The sequence below is a fragment of the Eschrichtius robustus genome, chromosome 2, assembly GCF_028021215.1.
Source record: "Eschrichtius robustus isolate mEscRob2 chromosome 2, mEscRob2.pri, whole genome shotgun sequence".
NCBI classification, from domain to species: domain Eukaryota; kingdom Metazoa; phylum Chordata; class Mammalia; order Artiodactyla; family Eschrichtiidae; genus Eschrichtius; species Eschrichtius robustus.
The window spans coordinates 110,127,318-110,145,774 of NC_090825.1; the positions used below are offsets into that span (position 1 = coordinate 110,127,318).

The following is an 18,457-nucleotide window of genomic DNA, read 5'->3' on the forward strand; positions in this document are numbered from 1 at the left end:
TTCCCTGCTTTCAGGGACACAGAGGAGGCCAGAGTTTCCTTTTGCATCAGCTGCTTCACAAGCAACTTCAATTCAAAATAATCAATATGCCATTGTGGCAAATTTTGGGGCAGCCTGCCCTGAGCTCCAACATGTCCAGCTTGGCTACAAAGTCAGGTATTTCCACAACCCTCCTCTTCACATTCAGGAATTTGCTAGAATGACTCACAGAACTCAGGAAAACATTTTACTTACGATTACTGGTTTGTTACAAACAACACAAATGAACAGCCAGGGGAAGATGTACACAGGGTGAGGTCCAGAAGGGTCCAGAGCACAGGAGTCTCCGTTCCTGTGGAGTTGGGGAGCATTGCCATCCCGGCCCGTGGATGTGTTGGCCAATTCAGAAGCTCTCTGAACCCCGGTGTTTAGGGGATTTTATGGAAGTTTCATCACATAGGCATGATCAATATTGATTTGACCTCAGCCCCTCTCCCCTCCCTGGAGGCTGGAGGATGGGCTTCTAGTCAAGGCTTGGTCCTTCTAGCAACCAGCCTCCATCGTGAAGCTATCTAGGGACCCACCGAGTCACCTCATTAGAGTAAGAGGCAAGACACTATTACCCTTGTCACTCAGAAAATTACAAGGGATTTAGAAGCTCTATGTCAGGAACCAGGGACAAAAATCAAACATCCTTCTATGACATCATAGATTGGCAAATATTTAAAAGACTATTGGTATGGTAGGAGAAGTTTAGATTCTAGAGTGAAACTGCCTGGCCTCAAATCCCAAAATCTACTGCATAAACTTGGGAAATTTGCTTACTTTTCACTAAACCTTAGTATTCCCATCTGTTATATGGAAATAGTTCATATGGCTTTTGTGATGTTATATAAGATAAAGTGTTTTTAGTGTGTAGCCATGATAAAAGTCTATATGTGAATGGATTCTGATCCCAAACTGAACATGTATAGCGAAAGATGCCCATTTTTTATAAGTTGTTTCTTCTAATGATAAAACTACTTCAATATCAACTTTAACTTACCAAGAACTTCATGCTTACCACTCTATTCTTTCCTCAAGAAAACTATAAAATCAGAGAATACTAGCTCTAGACTCATGAGGTTCTTATTAGAGTTAAAATAATTACCTGTTCATTGACTGGAGAAATGTTTTTCAGTGTCAGTTTGGCATTTTGAGGAGGGGAGTCTTAAATATTTAATTTTCTTTAGCACTTACCTTATTTTCAGGTTCAGATATAGGAAAAAAACAAAAGATTCAATGGAGAAAGAAGAAAATCCCAAAGTTCTAATAACTTCATTCTGATAAAATTCCCACCCTATTTGGTGAACTGAAAAACAGATCCGTAAGACTATGAAGACACTAAAGCCTTTCCTGATGAAATGGACTGACTATGAAGATTAACACTAAAATGGACCTTGCTATTAAGAAATGCTTGTCATATGGCAAACTCTGGACCGTGCTTACAGATAAGCTCCTTATTTTAAAAAACAAACCATTTCCAGAAAGTCCTCCGTACTAATTAATTCGATGAAATGGGTTTGTAGGATTTTTACAAAACGTGTTGGTCAAGGACTGGTAAATCCATATAAAGATTAACATGCATTTCCAAATACAAATACTACCCAAATTTTTAAAAAAGTCATTGAATTAACACAACTATCAGGCTTGGGTGTGTGTGTGTGAGTGAGTAAACCAGCATGTTCAAAATTACAGTAGTTTTTGAAGTGAACTCATACACTGCTGTAGCCAAATGATTATAAGGAGTATTCCTGTCCAGGAAATTTTATATACTCCTTTGAGAGGAATTGATGGCAGATATTAATAGCATTTTACAAGTGAAATGCAGCAAGAGATCAAGTAGCCTGGCTCAGATGGCCTGTCAGCCTTTAAGAAGGGAACCAAGGCAGATCCTAGCTACAATTTCAGCAGCTATGGCTCACAGCCTACTGAATGGTCCACATTTGTTGTGCTCTCTGTGAACACTTGACTAAGCTTTCTGTTCACTAAGACTGGCTTAAGAGACCTTTTTTTGGTAAATAGAGAATCAGGAAAACTGCAAACTAGTTAGATTGGTAGAGGTGGTTTGTGTGCCCCATAGCCAAGAGGGGTCAGCACCCAGGAAGAAGGCTGTCCAAGCCAAGAATCTGGAGAGCATTTTAAAACAGTTCTTTCCCTTAATACATCCCTTCCTAAATCTGGTATGCAGTTGTATCCTCTTCAACCAGGGGTGCATCTGGTTCCAGGAATGAGCAAGGTAAAAGGTAAAAGCCACTAATGGGATAATGTATTAGCATAAACTCAGAAGATGAGTGTCAGCTCTGTGTCTCACCACATTTTAGGCATGCTGACATGATAACATAGCAAGAAGTTCGTCGTGGAGACCTGGGCAGCATGCTTTCGCCAAGGGCGGCTCCTCTTGGAGCAGCACGTGACAAGCTACTGACCCTTTAACATATCAGTGCAATGGTGCACCTGTAGAATAGGCAGCCACTAGTTTTTAATATGCTGCTTGGTGGCATCATCTCCTAAAATTAATTATCCCCAAATGTAAATATTCACTATCTAAATATTTTTCAGAGGAACCTTTGATGTAACATCTTGGTAAACAATCCTTATTTCTTTAAGATCTTTATCTGGAACTTTTCTGATTAACTCAGAATTGTTCTTTATATTGCCATATTTCTAACATATATTTTATATCCTACTGACACATTGATCCCACCTTTTGATTGTTACTTTAAAATCCAGCAGAATATCTTAGAATAGTTTATGCTTTGTCATTGGGGACTCAGGTGCACAGCTTCATCCACCCAGCACCTTTATCTTCCCCATTGATGCAGCCTCTAGATCACCGTTCCATCTACCCTGCCAGACAGTAGCTGCCTGTCCTGCAAAGAGCAGGCCCTGCTGCCTTTCAGGAAGCGCTCCTTGAACTTCCTTCCCACCAGCAGTGACTGTTCACTCCTCTGTGCCCTTCTGGTACTTGTTACCTTCACTCAGTTGGGCTCTTGTCTAGTTGTCCCCACTGACACACAACATGTCTGTAAGCCTCCGGGAGGCCAGGGACCTCACTTTGCTTATCTTTTTATTCCTTGCAGTGCTGCTTACTGTAGTGCTTTCTTGCATGTAACAGGCATTTGAGGATATTCATTTTAATTAAAACATTTTGTAACACTAGCGTGGTGAAAATGTTATGTTTGAAACATAGACACTTGAATTTTTAAACACCGAAGTATAAAATGCTCTTAAAGCTTTTTCTAAATATAAAAAGTAAGGATGTGGACTTCCCTGGTGGCGCAGTGGTTAAGAATCCACCTGCCAAAGCAGGGGACACGGGTTCGATCCCTGGTCCAGGAAGATACCACATGCCACGGAGCAACTAAGCCCATGTGCCACAACTACGGACGGAGCCTGCGCTCTAGAGGCCGTGAGCCACAACTACTGAAGCCCACGTGCCACAGCTACTGAAGCCCGCGTGCCTAGAGCCTGTGCTCTGCAACAAGAGAAGCCACCACAATGAGAAGCCTGCACACCGCAACGAAGAGTAGCCCCAGCTTGCCACAACTAGAGAAAAGCCTGCATGCAACAACGAAGACCCAACGCAGCCAAAAATTTAAAAATAAATAAATAATTTTTTTTTTAAAGTAATACTACAAACCAACAGTAATCAAGACAGTGTGGTACTGGCATAAAGTCAGATATATGAACTAATGGAGCAGAATAGAGAGCCCAGAAATAAACCCTTGCATATATGGCCAAGTGATTTTCAACAAGCATTCCAAGACTACACAATGGAGAAAGGACAGTCTCTTCAACAAATTTTTTTTAAAAACTGGATATTCACGTGCAAAAGAATGAAATTGGGCCCATACCTTATACCATATACAAAAATTAACTCAAAACAGACCTAAGCGTAAGACCTAAAACTATAAAACTCTGAGAAGAAAAGCTTCCGGACATTGAATTTGGCAATAATTTCTTGGCTACGACACCAAAGCACTGGTGACAAAAGCGAAAACAGACAAATAGGACTACATCAAACTTAAAAACTTTTGAGTGTCAAAGGAAACACCAAAACAAAAAGCAACCTATGGAATGAGAGAAAATATTTGCAAATCATATATGTGATAAAGGGTTAATATCCAGAATACAAAAAGAACTTCTACAACTCAACAACAAAAACCAAATAACCTGATTTTAAAATGGGCAAAGGAATTGAATAGACAATTCTCCAAAGAAGATATAAAAATGGCCAGCATGCATATGTGAGGCTCATCATCACTAATCATTAAAGAAATGCAAATCAAAACCACAATGAGGTACCATCTCATGCCCATTAGGGTGGCTGCTATCAAAAGAACAGAAAACACATATTGGTAAGGATGTGGAGAAATTGGAATCCTTGTGCACCTTTCGTGAAAATGTAAGATGGTACAGCCATTATGGAAAACAGTACAGAGGTTCCTCAAAAAATTAAAAAATAGAATTATCATATGGTCCATCAATCCCACTTCTGGGTATATATCCAAAATAATTCAAAGCAGGATTTCAAAGAGCTATTTGCACACCCACGTTCATTACAGCATTATTCACAATAGCAAAGAGCTGGAAGTAGCCCAAATGTCCATCTACAGATGAGTGGACAAATAAAGTGTGGTTTATACATACAATGGAATGTTATGAAGCCTTAAAAAAGGAGGAACCTCAAGGACATTATGCTAAGTGAAATAAGCCAGTCACAAAAGGACAAATTTTTATGATTCCACTAATAGGAAGTATCTAAAACAGTCAAAATCATAGAAACAGAAATTAGAAAGATGGTTACCAAGGGTGGGGGGAGAGGGGAAGAGGGAGGAGGAGTTAGTGCTTAGTGCATTTTGGTTTTGCAAGATGAAAAAGTTCTAGAGATCTGTACACAACAATGTAAATATATTTAATACTATGGGACTGTACATTTAAAAATTGGTAAGATGGGGACTTCCCTGGTGGTGTAGTGGTTAAGACTCTGAGCTCCCAACGCAGGGGGCCTGGGTTCCACCCCTGGTCAGGCAACTAGATCCCACATGCATGCTGCAACTAAGAGTTCGTATGCCACAACTAAGGAACAGGCAACCTGCAACTAAGGAGGCTGTGAGCTGCAACTAAGGAGCCCGCCTGCCATAACTAAGACCCAGTGCAACCAAATAAATTTTTAAAAAATTGGTAAGATGGTAAAATTTAATTTTTTTATCACAATTTTAAAAGCTAGTATGGAAATAGTTAAATAAATAATGGTGTGTTTTTATGAAAGAATATTATTCAGCCTTTAAAAACAGTGTTTAAGAATTATTTTTAATAACACAATACTTGTGATATAATGCAAGTATTTTAAAAAGTATACAATAGTATTGACCAAATAATGAATGCATGCATGAATAAACTATGTTTAAAAGGCATGAAAAAAAAAACTAGAAGGAAATATCTCAAGGTATTAATAGTAGGTATGTTTGGATGGGGGATTATAGATGACTTCTATTTTAGTTTCTTTTCTGTAGTTTTCCATACTTTATAATTGTTTCACAAATAACATATATTATTTTTATAATCATATAGAAGTTAAAATATTAAAAATTTTTATTTTTTATTTTTATTTTATTGAGTGTCAACTCAATAAAAGTTTTTCTTTTTAAACTTCTATGTGATTATAAAGTGCAAAGTCCTGGGAAGCAAAGATGAAGAACATGAAGAATGTAAAATCGGAGCTCTCCATGGGCTCAGTCTAGCCAGGTTATAAACTCCTTCCTTTGTGGCCTCAGCAACTAGCTCAGTGCCCCGACCTGGAGCTGAGCTCTGTGGAGCTGAAAGCCAGGTCAAAGTTATTTTCTCCCATCCAGACCTGGGCATTTTTCTCTCTCCTCTCACTCTGCTTGAACAGCAGTTACCTCTACCCTTATTTAGACCAAGTCAAACTTGCTCTGCTGAGGTGAATTACCTTACCACGAGGTTATATTTAACAGACTGCTGAATGGGTCGTAAAAAATTATGAGGATTTGAACTGTCATCAGCCAGTGCCTCTGTGTTGGCACAGAAACATCTGAAACCTGATTTTGAGAACCTGGAAACCATCTCTCCAACACTGCAAATTTAATCCCTTTTGTCAAATACTTTCATTCTGACTCCCCTCTGTGCTCCCTGTCCCTGCATAGCCCACTGTCTCACCCTCCCACTGTTTACTTCCCTGCTACTGTGTCCTCTGAAACCCCCACTCCATTGCGAACCGACAGCTTTCCTCCATCAAGAATATCCCTGGTTGCTCTCTCCATGTCCTCGCCTTGACAGAGATCCAGCTTCCCCCGAGCACTCCACTTCCTCGTGGTCCTGTCTCTCAAAGGGAGGCTCTTTCTTTTCCACTTCCTATGAACTTCAGAGCCAGGTAAGGTCTCAGGATTTTCTTTGTTCCCCACCATAACTCCTTCACTTTCCCACATATAAAATGTCTCCTTTGAGGTTTATGCTGTGCCCTTCTGGTTGCTGTTACCAACAATCTGCCAGTTGTTTATCCACATTCTGTGAGTTCTCTGGAACCTGACCTGAGGTATTGATGACTTTTGTGCTCAGGGTGATGAGTAATCCTACACCACATCCTCATAGTACTTGACCTTTACCAGTTCTATAATCCCTCCCTGTCAAGGACACACCCTGGGCCCCCATCATCAGTCACAACAACTCCACTTCATTCCAGAACCTTTTATTTTCCTCACAACCCTTTAGCTGTGACCTTGACATCCTTTCCTTTCCCTTCCAGTTTATACCTCACGATCCCCTCGATTCACTCACACCACTACCCGAGTCCTTTTGTTTACTAATCTTGCAAAATCTAAGCCCAAGATAAGTCAAACCATTTTACTTTTCACTCTCAATCTGCTCCTGAATTAAGATAGAAGGGAAGGAGGATCATTGATGGATTGGAGGAACATGTGGGTTGGGAGAGTGACAAGTGGGGTGAAAGTCCAGCTGTGATTGAAAAGGTAAATTTGTAGAGACAACAATTCACATGGTTGTGTGATCTTCTCTAGTGTTGCAGGACAGGAGTGAAATGCACAAACGGTTGGATTTGGGGATTTGCAGTACAGGTGAGCAGAATGACAAGACAATGGAGGAACTGAGAGTGAAGCAAAGGACTGTAATATCTAGATTGAAGATGAAAGGGAATAAAAACATGACAACTTCTTTTTTTTTTGGCTGCGTTGGGTCTTTGTTGCTGTGTGTGGGCTTTCTCTTCACTCTCTGTGGCGAGCGGGGGCTACTCTTCGTTGCAGTGCACGAGCTTCTCATTGTGGTGGCTTCTCTTGTTGCAGAGCACTGGCTCTAGGCGTGTGCACTTTAGTAGTTGCAGCACGCGGGCTCAGTAGTTGTGGCGCACGGGCTTAGTTGCTCTGTGGCATGTGGGATCTTCCCAGACCAGGGATCGAACCTGTGTCCCCTTCACTGGTAGGCGGATTCTTAACCACTGCACCACCAGGGAAGTCCCCAAAACATGACAACTTCTGTTGATTCTAGTATGCCATGTCCATCAACCTTCTTTCCGTTTTTTTGGTGTATGAGAACCTGGCACAGTGTTAAGATCCAGAGTGTTCAAAAGAAGAAACTGCAGATCAGCCTACCTAATGTGGTAGGATCAGTACCATCTTTCTTGGGCCATTCACCGCCAAGAAAGACGTGACCATGGTGATATGAAACCTAAGGAGACTGAATGTAGTCAGTTGGTAAGGGCCGAGGGCTAGATTTCATTTTTCAGAACAATGAGATTAATAATTAATAGTGTAGGCTTGAGGCAGACCAACCAGAATTTTAATTTGGCCCTGCCACATACTTAGTATAATCACTGGGTAAATTACTTACTTCGGTTTCCTCATCTGTAAAGTGAGGACAATAAGAATATCTTATACAGCTGTTGTGAGGACTAAATGATGTCTTGGGCTATTGTTAGTATTATTATTGTAATAATACAATAGCAGAGAGGGTGATACTTTCCCAGGAATTTCTAATTTCTAACCTGACATCTAGCTCAGAAGATTAAGGTATTCGATAACTTATATTATCCAAATTTAACTCAGTCAAAACCTTCTGATATTTTCCTATGGAATCTTACTCCAGTATGACTGTATCCCATAAGGAGACCTATGTGTTCCTATGCATCTTCTCTCTTGGTTGATCTCATCCAGACCAGTGGCTACAAATACCATCTATATGTGGATAACTCTCTAATTTATATCTCATTCTGACCTCTGCTATGATCTTCAGACTCATATGTCCAACTGTCTCCAAACTTATACTTAAATTTAGGTTTAAAATATTAATATATTTAAATATCAGTTTATTTTTATATTTAAAATAAAACTCGTTTGCACAGGCAACAACAACAAAAAAATAGATAAAACTGAACTACATAAGAACTTAAAACTTCTGTACATAAAAGGATCTGATCAACAGAGTAAAAAAAAGGCAACCCGTGGAATGGGAGAAAATATTTGGAAACCATATATATTTATATTTTTTAATATCTTTATTGGAGTATAATTGCTTTACATTCTTGTGTTAGTTGCTGCTGTATAACAAAGTGTTATCAGCTATACATATACATATATACCCATATCCCCTCGCTCTTGCATCTCCCTCTCACCCTCCCTATCCCACCCCTCTAGGTTGTCACAAAGCACCTGGCTGATCTCCCTGTGCTATGCGGCTGCTTCCCACTAGCTATCTATTTTACATTTGGTATTGTATATTTGTCAATGCCACTCTCTCACTTCGTCTCAGCTTACGCTGAGTCCTCAAGTCCATTCTCTACATCTGCGTCTTTATTCCTGTCCTGCCCCTAGGTTCGTCAGAACCTTTTTTTTTCAGATTCCATATATGTGTTAGCATATGGTATTTGTTTTTCTCTTTCTGACTTAATTCACTCTGTATGACAGACTCTAGGTCCATCCACCTCACTACAAAAACTCAATTTCGTTTCTTTTTATGGCTGAGTAATATTCCGTTGTATATATGTGCCACATCTTCTTTATCCATTCATCTGTCGATGGACACTTAGGTTGCTTCCATGTCCTGCCTGTTGTAAATAGTGCTGCAATGAACATTGTGGTACATGACTCTTTTTTTTGTTTTTTTAATTAATTAATTTATTTTTAGTTTTGGCTGCCTTGGGTCTTCGTTGCTGCGTGCGGGCCTCTCTCTAGTTGCGGCGAGCGGGGGCTACTCTTCGCTGCAGTTCCCGGGCTTCTCATTGGGTGGCTTCTCTTGTTGCACAGCACGGGCTCCAGGCGCACGGGCCTCAGCAGTTGCGGCACTCAGGCTCAGTAGTTGTGGCTCACGGGCTCTAGAGCGTAGGCTCAGTAGTTGTGGCACATGGGCCTAGTTCTTCCGCGGCATGTGGGATCCTCCCGGACCAGGGCCTGAACCCGCGTCCCCTGCACTGGCAGGCGGACTCCCAACCACTGCGCCACCAGGGAAGTCCCTCTTTTTGAATTATGGTTTTCTTGGGGTATATGCCCAGTAGTGGGATTTCTGGGTCATGTGGTAGTTCTATTTTTAGTTTTTTAAGGAACCTCCATACCGTTCTCCATAGTGGCTGTAACAATTTACATTCCCACCAACAGTGCAACAGGGTTCCTTTTTCTCCACACCCTATCCAGCATTTATTGTTTGTAAATTTTTTGATGATGGCTATTCTGACCAGTGTAAGGTGATACCTCATTGTAGTTTTGATTTGCATTTCTCTAATGGTTAGTGATGTTGAGCATCTTTTCATATGTTTGTTGGCAATCTGCATATCTTCTTTGGATAAATGTCTATTTAGGTCTTCTGCCCATTTTTGGATTGGGTTGTTTGTTTTTTTGATATTGAGCTGCATGAGCTGTTTGTATACTTTGGAGATTAACCCTTGGTCAGTAGCTTCATTTGCAAATATTTTCTCCCATTCTGAGGGTTGTCTTTTTGTCTTGTTTAAGGGAAACCATATATCTTATAAGGGGTTAATATCCAGAACATAAAAAGAACTCCTACAACACAACAACAAAAAAATGAAAAACCCAATTAAAATGGGCAAAGGACTTGAACAGACATTTCTTCAAAGAAAATATACAAATGACTGATAAGCACATGAAATGGTGCTCAACAGCACTAATCATCAGGGAAATACAAATCAAAATCACAATGAGATATCGCCTCACACCTTATTAGGATAGCTACTATAAAAAAAAGAGAAAATAACAAGTGTCAGGGAGGATGTGGAAAAATTGGGACCTTTGTGCACTGTTGGTGGAAATGTAAAATGGTGCAGTCCCTATGGAAAACAGCATGGCAGTTCCCCCCAAAATTAAAAATAGAATTACCATATAATTCAGAAATTCCATTTCTGTGTATATACTCAAAGACTTGAAAGCATGGACTTGAAGAGATATTTATACACCTATGTTCACATTATTCACAATAGCCAAAAGATGGAAGCAACCCAAGTGTCCATTGACAGATGAATGGAAAAACAAACTGGGAATATTACTCATACATACAGTGGAATATTATTCAGCCTTAAAGGAAGAAAATTCTTTCATATGCCACAGCACAGATGAACCTTGAGGACATTATGCTTACTGAAATAAGCAGTCACAAAAGAACAAATACTGTATGATTCCATTTATATGAGGTACATAGAATGGTCAAATTCATAGAGACAGAAAGTACAAGGGTGGTTGATAGGGGCTGGGGGGAGTGGGGAGTGGGCAGTTATTGTTTAATGAACACAGAGTTTCAGTTTTGCAAGATGAAAAGAGTTCTAGAAATGGATAATGGTGATGTTTGTAAAACAATGTGAATGTACTTAATGCCACTGAACCATACACTTAAAAAGAGTTAGGATGATAAATTTTATGTTATGTGTATTTTACCACGATAAAAAATAAAGCAAAACTGTTAATTTCCTAAACCCCCTATCCCACCCAATTTCCTCATTCCAAAAACTGGCACCAAGTTGCAAAAACTGGCACCAACTGGCACCAAAAATCCAGGAGTCATCCTTAATTTCTTCTCTCATGCCCATATCCAGTAATAAGTCATGTTACCTTTTGCTTGCAAAATGTATTCTGAATTCATCCATGTATCTCTTCCACAGATACCACCCTACTTCAGGCCATCCAATGCTCTTGCCTGGGATGCTGCAATAGCTTCCTAACCAGTTGACCTGTTTTCATGCTTGTCCTCTACAGTCAACTCTCTATATAGCAGGCAGAGTACTCTTTTTATGATAGAAATCACACCTTATCCTTTCTCTGCTTAAAAATACTCTGATGGTTTCTCATTGCACCAAGTATGAAATTCAAACTCCTTGCCACTGTCTACAAGGCACTAGATGATCTGGCCTCTTGCCAGCATGTCTGACCTTAAGTCCCACCACTACTCACTTTGATCACTGTGTTCCAGTCACGCTGGTCTTCCCTCTGTTGCTCCAACACCCCAAGCGCATGCCCTCACTTCACAGTCTTTGCACTTGCTGCTCCTCTGCTTGGAACACTGTCTTCCCAATTCCTCACATGATAGTTTCCTTCTCACCCTTGTGTCTCAACTCAGATATCACCTTCTCAGAAAAATATTCACTCACCAATCAGTCTAAAGTAGCCACCCACTGACTGTCACGCTTTACACCATCATGCTCTTTTATCTATACTCGTCACTTAACCACTATTTGAAATTCTTATTTATTTTCACAAGTTTATTGTCAGTAGCACCATCCCACAACTAAAATGTGAACTCCATGAGAACAGAAATCTTGTTTCTTTTCTCAATTCCCAGAACAGGGTTGGGCACATAACAACCTATTCAAATATTTGCTGAATGAACGAAGAAGTAAATAACATTAATGAACCCATTTTCCTTCTATGTCACATACATACATAAAAGCCTTTGGGGAAAACTTGTATTTCTAACATTAACTGTCACCAATGTCTTTTCCATCTATTCTAGAATGTGATAACCAGCCTTTAAAATGGAAGCAGCCTATTTCACATCTCACTTTACGTAGGTATACCTGAAGGGAACAAGTTTACATTCCTACCTCCACTCAAGTTTGTGGCAATGAGTAATTATTTATATGGGATTTTAAAACTCGCATGTGTCTCTTGAAGCCAAATTGTGGGTTTTCACATTGGAAATTATACTCATTCAAAGGAAAAGTCTGGACATCTAAGTCCTTAAAAAATTGTTCAAAGTATTTGATTATATAATTTTCTAGTCTGCAGAATATTTCAAGGCCCATTCTCTTCATGATTAGTTACCTATCTGTCCAAGCCAAAATAGACTAGCATTAAAATGTAAAATCATAATTAACAGTACAAATGTGATTTCTCTGGCCCTTCTGTTTGTGCAACTCCAATCCCCTTCAAAGTCAAACCTCCAACCACAGGTGGGCTCATGAACAAAGACTTTTATCTTTTTTTTTTTTTTTTTCTGAGATGTATCTGTAGTGGACCCCTGGAGAACAGCACAAAAGTGCTGCATACCCACTGACACCTGAAGTCCTGCTATGCCAAGCTCAGCTGCAGCTGCTCTACTGTAACCAAAATGCTGATATGCATAGGTAATGACATGCTACTTGGGATGTTGTCTGATGAGGTGGATAGATTCCTGTTCCTTCACTCTTGGGTCACACTCTGATGTTATGAGGCCAACGCAAGCAATGTCTCATAGAGATCTTGGCAAAAATAGCTATTTCAGATTTTACTCAAGGTCCCCTTTCTATAAAATCCATACACGACCTGTGGGGTCAACAGCAGAGGCTGGACAGACCCTCTGAATCCTCCTCCATTCTGATGCAGAAGCTCTAGTACTGGACTAAGCCTGGACCCTCTACTCTTTTTTTTCTCAAAGGAGTTCTTTCTTTGGAGTCGTCCTCTTCCTCAGGCAAGTAAGTGCTGACTACTTCATCCCACACAACCTACAGACACATCCAAAGGTGCTTCTTTAGAGTCAGTAATCAAAATAAAACTATTAATTATGGCTAATATTTATTTCACACTTAATGTGTCCTAGGCACTGAGCTAAGCACTATCATCTGGGAATCTGAGGCTTGGAAAGCTTTAAAAACTTGCCAAGGGACTTCCCTGGTGGTCCAGTGGTAAAGAATCCGCCTTACAATGCAGGGTACGCGGGTTCAATCCCTGGTCAGGGAACTAAGATCCCATATGCCGTGGGGCCACTAAGCCCACGCACCACAACTGCTGAACTCGCGTGCCTCAATGAGAGAGCCCACATGCCGCAAATTACAGAGCCCACGCACTCTGGAGCCCGCGTGCCACAACTACAGAGCCCACGCACCCTGGAGCCCGTGTGCCACAACTAGAGAGAGAAAACCCACACGCCACAACTAGAGAGAAGCCCGTGCGCTGCAAGGAAGAGCACGCGCACCGCAACGAAAGATCCCACCTGCCTCAATGAAGATCCCGCGTGCCGCAACTAAGACCCGACACGGCCAAAAAATATATTAAATAAATAAATAAATAAATAAATAAATAAATAAATAAATAAATAAATAAAAACTTGCCAAGCTAGGACTTGAAGGAGTCAGCAATTGAATACTGATCTTTATACAGAGGTTATGCTACACTATGCTGTCTCATACACTATGCTGTCTCGTGTCAGGGAAATAAATTTAAAATTCTGTTGAATAGAAGGTAAAACAAATCAAGGAGTTATAGATGTTTATTCTTCTGTATTTTAATTCAACAAATTGTTCAATAATCTGTGCATTATATATTGCTGCATAACAAAGTACCCCAAAATTTAGCAGCTTAAGACAACGAACATTTATCTCTCACAATTGATAAAGTTCAGGGATCTGGGAGCTACCTTGCTGGGTAGTTCTGGCTCATGGTTTCTCATGAGTTTGCAGTCAAGCTATTGGCTAGGGCTGCAGTCACCTAAAGACTCAACTAATGCTGAAGTTGTCGCTCACAAGCTCACTCACATCAGGTCAAAGCGCCTCAGTTCCTCCTTGGCTGTTGGCAGGAGTCTTCATTCTTTGCCATCACCTGGGACACTCAAAGGGCTGCTTACAACATGGCAGGCAGATTGCTTCTCCCAAAGAAAGAGATAGAGAGAGAGAGAGGGAGGGAAAACATCTAAGAGGGAAGTCACTTTAAAATGTAATCACTGAAGTGAAGAAACATCACTTGTGCTATATGCTGTTGGTCACACAGACCAATCCTGGTACGAAGTGGGAGGAGCCTACACAAGGATATGAATACTGTCAACCAAAAAAAAAAAAAATGCAGGAGGCTGTAAATAAGAGTTTACTTGGGGTCTTAAGAATTGCAATTTGGGGAATTCCCTGGTGGTCCAGTGGTTAAGACTTCACCTTCCAATGCAGGGGGTGCAGGTTCAACCCCTGGTCAGGGAGCTAAGATCCCACATCCAAAAAACCAAAACAGAAAACAGAAGCAATATTGTAACAAATTCAATAAAGACTTTTTAAAAATGGTCCACATAAAAAAATATATTTAAAAAATAAAAATAAATTAAAAAAAAAAGAATTGCAGTTCGGGAGACACAGATTAGGGTAACCCTGAAGGAGTGTTCCATGGAAGAGAAAGAGTCAGGGGCTTATACAGACAAAAAGCCATGGAGGTTGTTAAAAGTTGCCTGGCAAGAATTATAATTGACTCTGATGCAAGTCAGAAAATAATTGTCCTTAAGGAATCATGAGTTGTTTTCGGGTAGGAGTCTAATAAGTAGATAGACTACCACAAGTTAATTTAGGGTAAGGGTCACAGTAATTAGCTTGAGTTTCTGGTAGGTGTTCTGGATGACTGCATCAGGTCAAAACGTCAGATTCCATCCAAACTGAGATGTCCATAAATCACACTTCTTTAATGGCCTCTGCCTCCATTTTATAAAGCTTTCTTAGCAATACTGACTCCATTTTGATTTTTGTTACATAATACCAGGACTCAAGGATCATTGGGTGCTAGCTTGGAGACCAACTACCACATCTGCTAACATTTTAATTCCTTTAATCTAGGGTTCTAACCCTGAATCTGCTATCTACCATATAAATCAGTCTTATTTTCTCTTATTTATAAAATAGGAACATCCCAATTCAGAATTTTGAGGGTTAAAGGGCCTCAGGTAACTGATTCTCTCAGATTCTGAGTTCAATCTCTCTTTTAAAAGATGCAATTCAGGGCTTTCCTGGTGGCGCAGTGGTTAAGAATCCACCTGCCAATGCAGGGGACACGGGTTCGATCCCTGGTCCGGGAAGATCCCACATGCCGCGGAGCAACTAAGCCCATGTGCCACAACTACTGAGCCTGCGCTCTAGAGCCTGCGAGCCACAACTACTGAGCCCAAGTGCTGCAACTACTGAAGCCTGCGTGCCGAGAGCCCATGCTCCACAACAAGAGAAGCCACCTCAATGAGAAGCTCGCACACCGCAAGTAAGAGTAGCCCCCACTCGCCACAACTAGAGAAAGCCCACACGCAGCAACGAACACCCAACACAGCCGAAAATAAATAAATAATTTTTAAAAAATAAATAAATAAAAGATGCAATTCAAATAATAATGACATTCAGAGAGTAATCCCTGCCCCACCAAGAATTGGAAGGCCCTGAGTTGGTCCTGGCTTTGTGCATGTGGACAAGCCATTTATGAGAAATGGTTTGTTTTCTTTTCAGGATCTGCAGCTTCTTTGGTAGCCTGGTGAATTGTTTCCAAACTCTTTCAGGACTGTTTTCTGATGCCCAACTGATATTTCTTAAAATAAGACTTTTTCACTTTGTTTGGCCTGGACACAGGTCAGCATTTTTCTCATAGAAGCTTTCGTTTATTTTGAAATATTAAAACAATTTTGAGAGTTGATACAAGAAAAAAAAGTTTATGTTCAAGAAGCTCGGTTTTCCTTTTCTGTTAGTTCTAGTAAAGGACTGTTACTTGAGATAAGATGTTAGAAAGGATTAAGTACATTTAATCCTAGCCAGGCGTCGTCTTCAGGAGGCAAGAATATTGGATAGTAAGTATAAGGGAAATGACTAAGACCTGTGTTAAGAATTTAGCCTAATTTTGAAAAAACATCTACTGTGGGACTTCCCGGGTGGCGCAATGGTTAAGAATCCGCCTGCCAGTACAGGAGACACGGGTTCGAACCCTGGTCCAGGAAGATCCCACATGCCGCGGAGCAACTAAGCCTGTGCGTCACAACTACTGTAGCCCGCGTGCCTAGAGCCCAGGCTCCACAACAAGAGAAGCCACTGCAATGAGAAGCCCGCGCACCGCAACAAAGACTAGCCCCCGCTCGCCGCAACTAGAGAAAGCCCGCGGGCAGCAATGAAGACCCAACACAGCCAAAAATAAAAATAAAATAAAATAAATAAATTTATAAAAAAAGAAATCTACTGTGCTTTATGGAAATGTTTACTTCTTTGTGTAAAACATGCTGGCAAGGTTAGCTTCCCCCTCTCTATTTTTATTTTCAGTGTAGAATACAATCACCATTAAATAGTTTATCCAACAGATTACATTTAAAAGTGTACACTTAGTTCTCTTTCGATCACTAAGCCACTATTATTATAAAAAGGAAAATGCTCCAATGTTAAATTTAGCAATCCTAGTTCTTAAAGGCCTTAGAACAGTGTTGTGCAGTAAGATAGCCCACAAGCTACATGTGGCTACTGAGCTCTTAAAGTGCGGCTAACCCAAAGACAAATGTGTTATAAAATGCACACTGGATTCTTAAGATTTAGTATGAAAATTTTAAAAATGTAAGATCTTATTTATATAAGAATGTAAAATATTTCAATAAATTCTATATTGATTACATTATGAAATAATGTTATGGATATATTGGATTAAATATATTAAAATTAATTTCACCCATTTCTTTTGACTTTATTATGTAAGGTTGCCCTGCACAATACATCTGAATTTCATATGTCCCTGCGCATATTTTATTAGTATAAAATTATTTGTTGTTTGGGAGTTCTGGGTGGCCTGATGGTTAGGATTCCCGGCTTTCACTGGCGTGGGCGGGGTTCAATCCCTGGTGGGAGAACTGAGACCCCCGGAAGCCACATGGCAAGGCCAAAAAAAAAAAAAAAAAATTCGTTGTTTATCAGAAATTCAAATTTTAAATGGGTGTCCTATACTTTTATCTGCTAAATCTGGTAACTTTATTAATATGACTACTAGAAAATTTTAAATTACAAATGTAGCTACTTATGCTGTTGGACAGTGAAGCTTTAGAATCACCTAGTTGCTTTTTTGAATTACCCTTCAACTCTTAACTCTGTGCAGAAATAACTAACCTGAGGGGAACATTTAATCCTAGGCTGGGATCGTCAATAATCTCGAAGTTAAAATTCTACATTTGTTTGAAGTTAAAGGACAACAAAAGGGCTTGTTACAGACCAAAATATGAAAAGGGCATTTGGAATATAATGAAGTCCTTGCTCCCAGGCTCTCCATTGGGGTAGTTAACGGTTCCGGTTTCAAGATAATCCTGGTCACTCTTACAAAAATGGGCGGTGTCAAGGGCAGTAAACTAGCAACGAGACCTTGGGCCAGTCACAGTGCCCCTTTTGGCCTCGGTAAGGGGGGGCGGGGGGAGCGGTGCAGTATTTTTTTTTTAATTAATTAATTTATTTATTTTTGGCTGTGTTGGGTCTTCGTTTCTGTGCGAGGGCTTTCTCCAGTTGCGGCAAGCGGGGGCCACTCTTCATCGCGGTGGGCGGGCCTCTCACTGTCGTGGCTTCTCTTGTTGCGGAGCACAGGCTCCAGACACGCAGGCTCAGTAGTTGTGGCTCACGGGCGTAGTCGCTCCGCGGCATGTGGGATCTTCCCAGACCAGGGCTCAAACCCGTGTCCCCTGCATTGGCAGGCGGATTCTCAACCACTGCACCACCAGGGAAGCCCGAGGTGCAGTATTTTTAATACCTGAGCCTAGCTTCCGGCTCGCCCGGGCTCCGCGCTGGGCCAGCGAGCTTGGCCTCAGACGCCGCCGAGGTCACGAGTCTCCCGGCCTTCCTCAGCCCAGCCAGGGCTCCTTCGGATGTAAACTCAAGGACGGACCCACCGAGGCCCGCCAAGGCCAACTCCACCCGGGAGCAGAGACCGGGCCCCAGCCCCAGGTGCCAGCGGCGGCCCGGGCCCGCCCACCGCCGTCACGCGCGGCCCAGCTCCGCCCCCGTCCGCGCCGCACCACCAGCGGCCTGGGCGGGCTGGGAGGCTCAGGCCCAGAGCCCGCCCCGGCCTTGCGCACTATGTAAGGCTGGTCGCTTCGGCGGGGCTGCAGCGGCGGCGGCAGGAGCTTGCGAGCCCGTTCAGTCGGCAGGCCATTCCCTGGTCCGACTCTCGCTCGGTCGCGCAGTGGGGACCCGCCGCGCACGCGCACGCCGCGCCCCGCCCCCGCGCGCCGCCGCCGCGTCCTC

The 18,457-nt window shown here is 41.5% G+C and overlaps 1 protein-coding gene across 2 annotated transcripts in view; it reads left to right on the forward strand.

Annotated features, from left to right (window-relative positions):
• Positions 1-3,167, forward strand: part of SLC22A4 (solute carrier family 22 member 4) — a 42,736-nt gene extending 39,569 nt beyond the window's left edge. For both annotated transcript variants that reach the window (XM_068535845.1, XM_068535846.1), the window contains exon 10: positions 1,230-3,167. In XM_068535845.1, coding sequence (XP_068391946.1) covers positions 1,230-1,305 — 76 coding nt within the window. In that variant the 3' untranslated portion in view covers positions 1,306-3,167. The remainder of the gene's footprint in view (positions 1-1,229) is intronic.
• Positions 3,168-18,457: the final 15,290 nt, after the last annotated feature.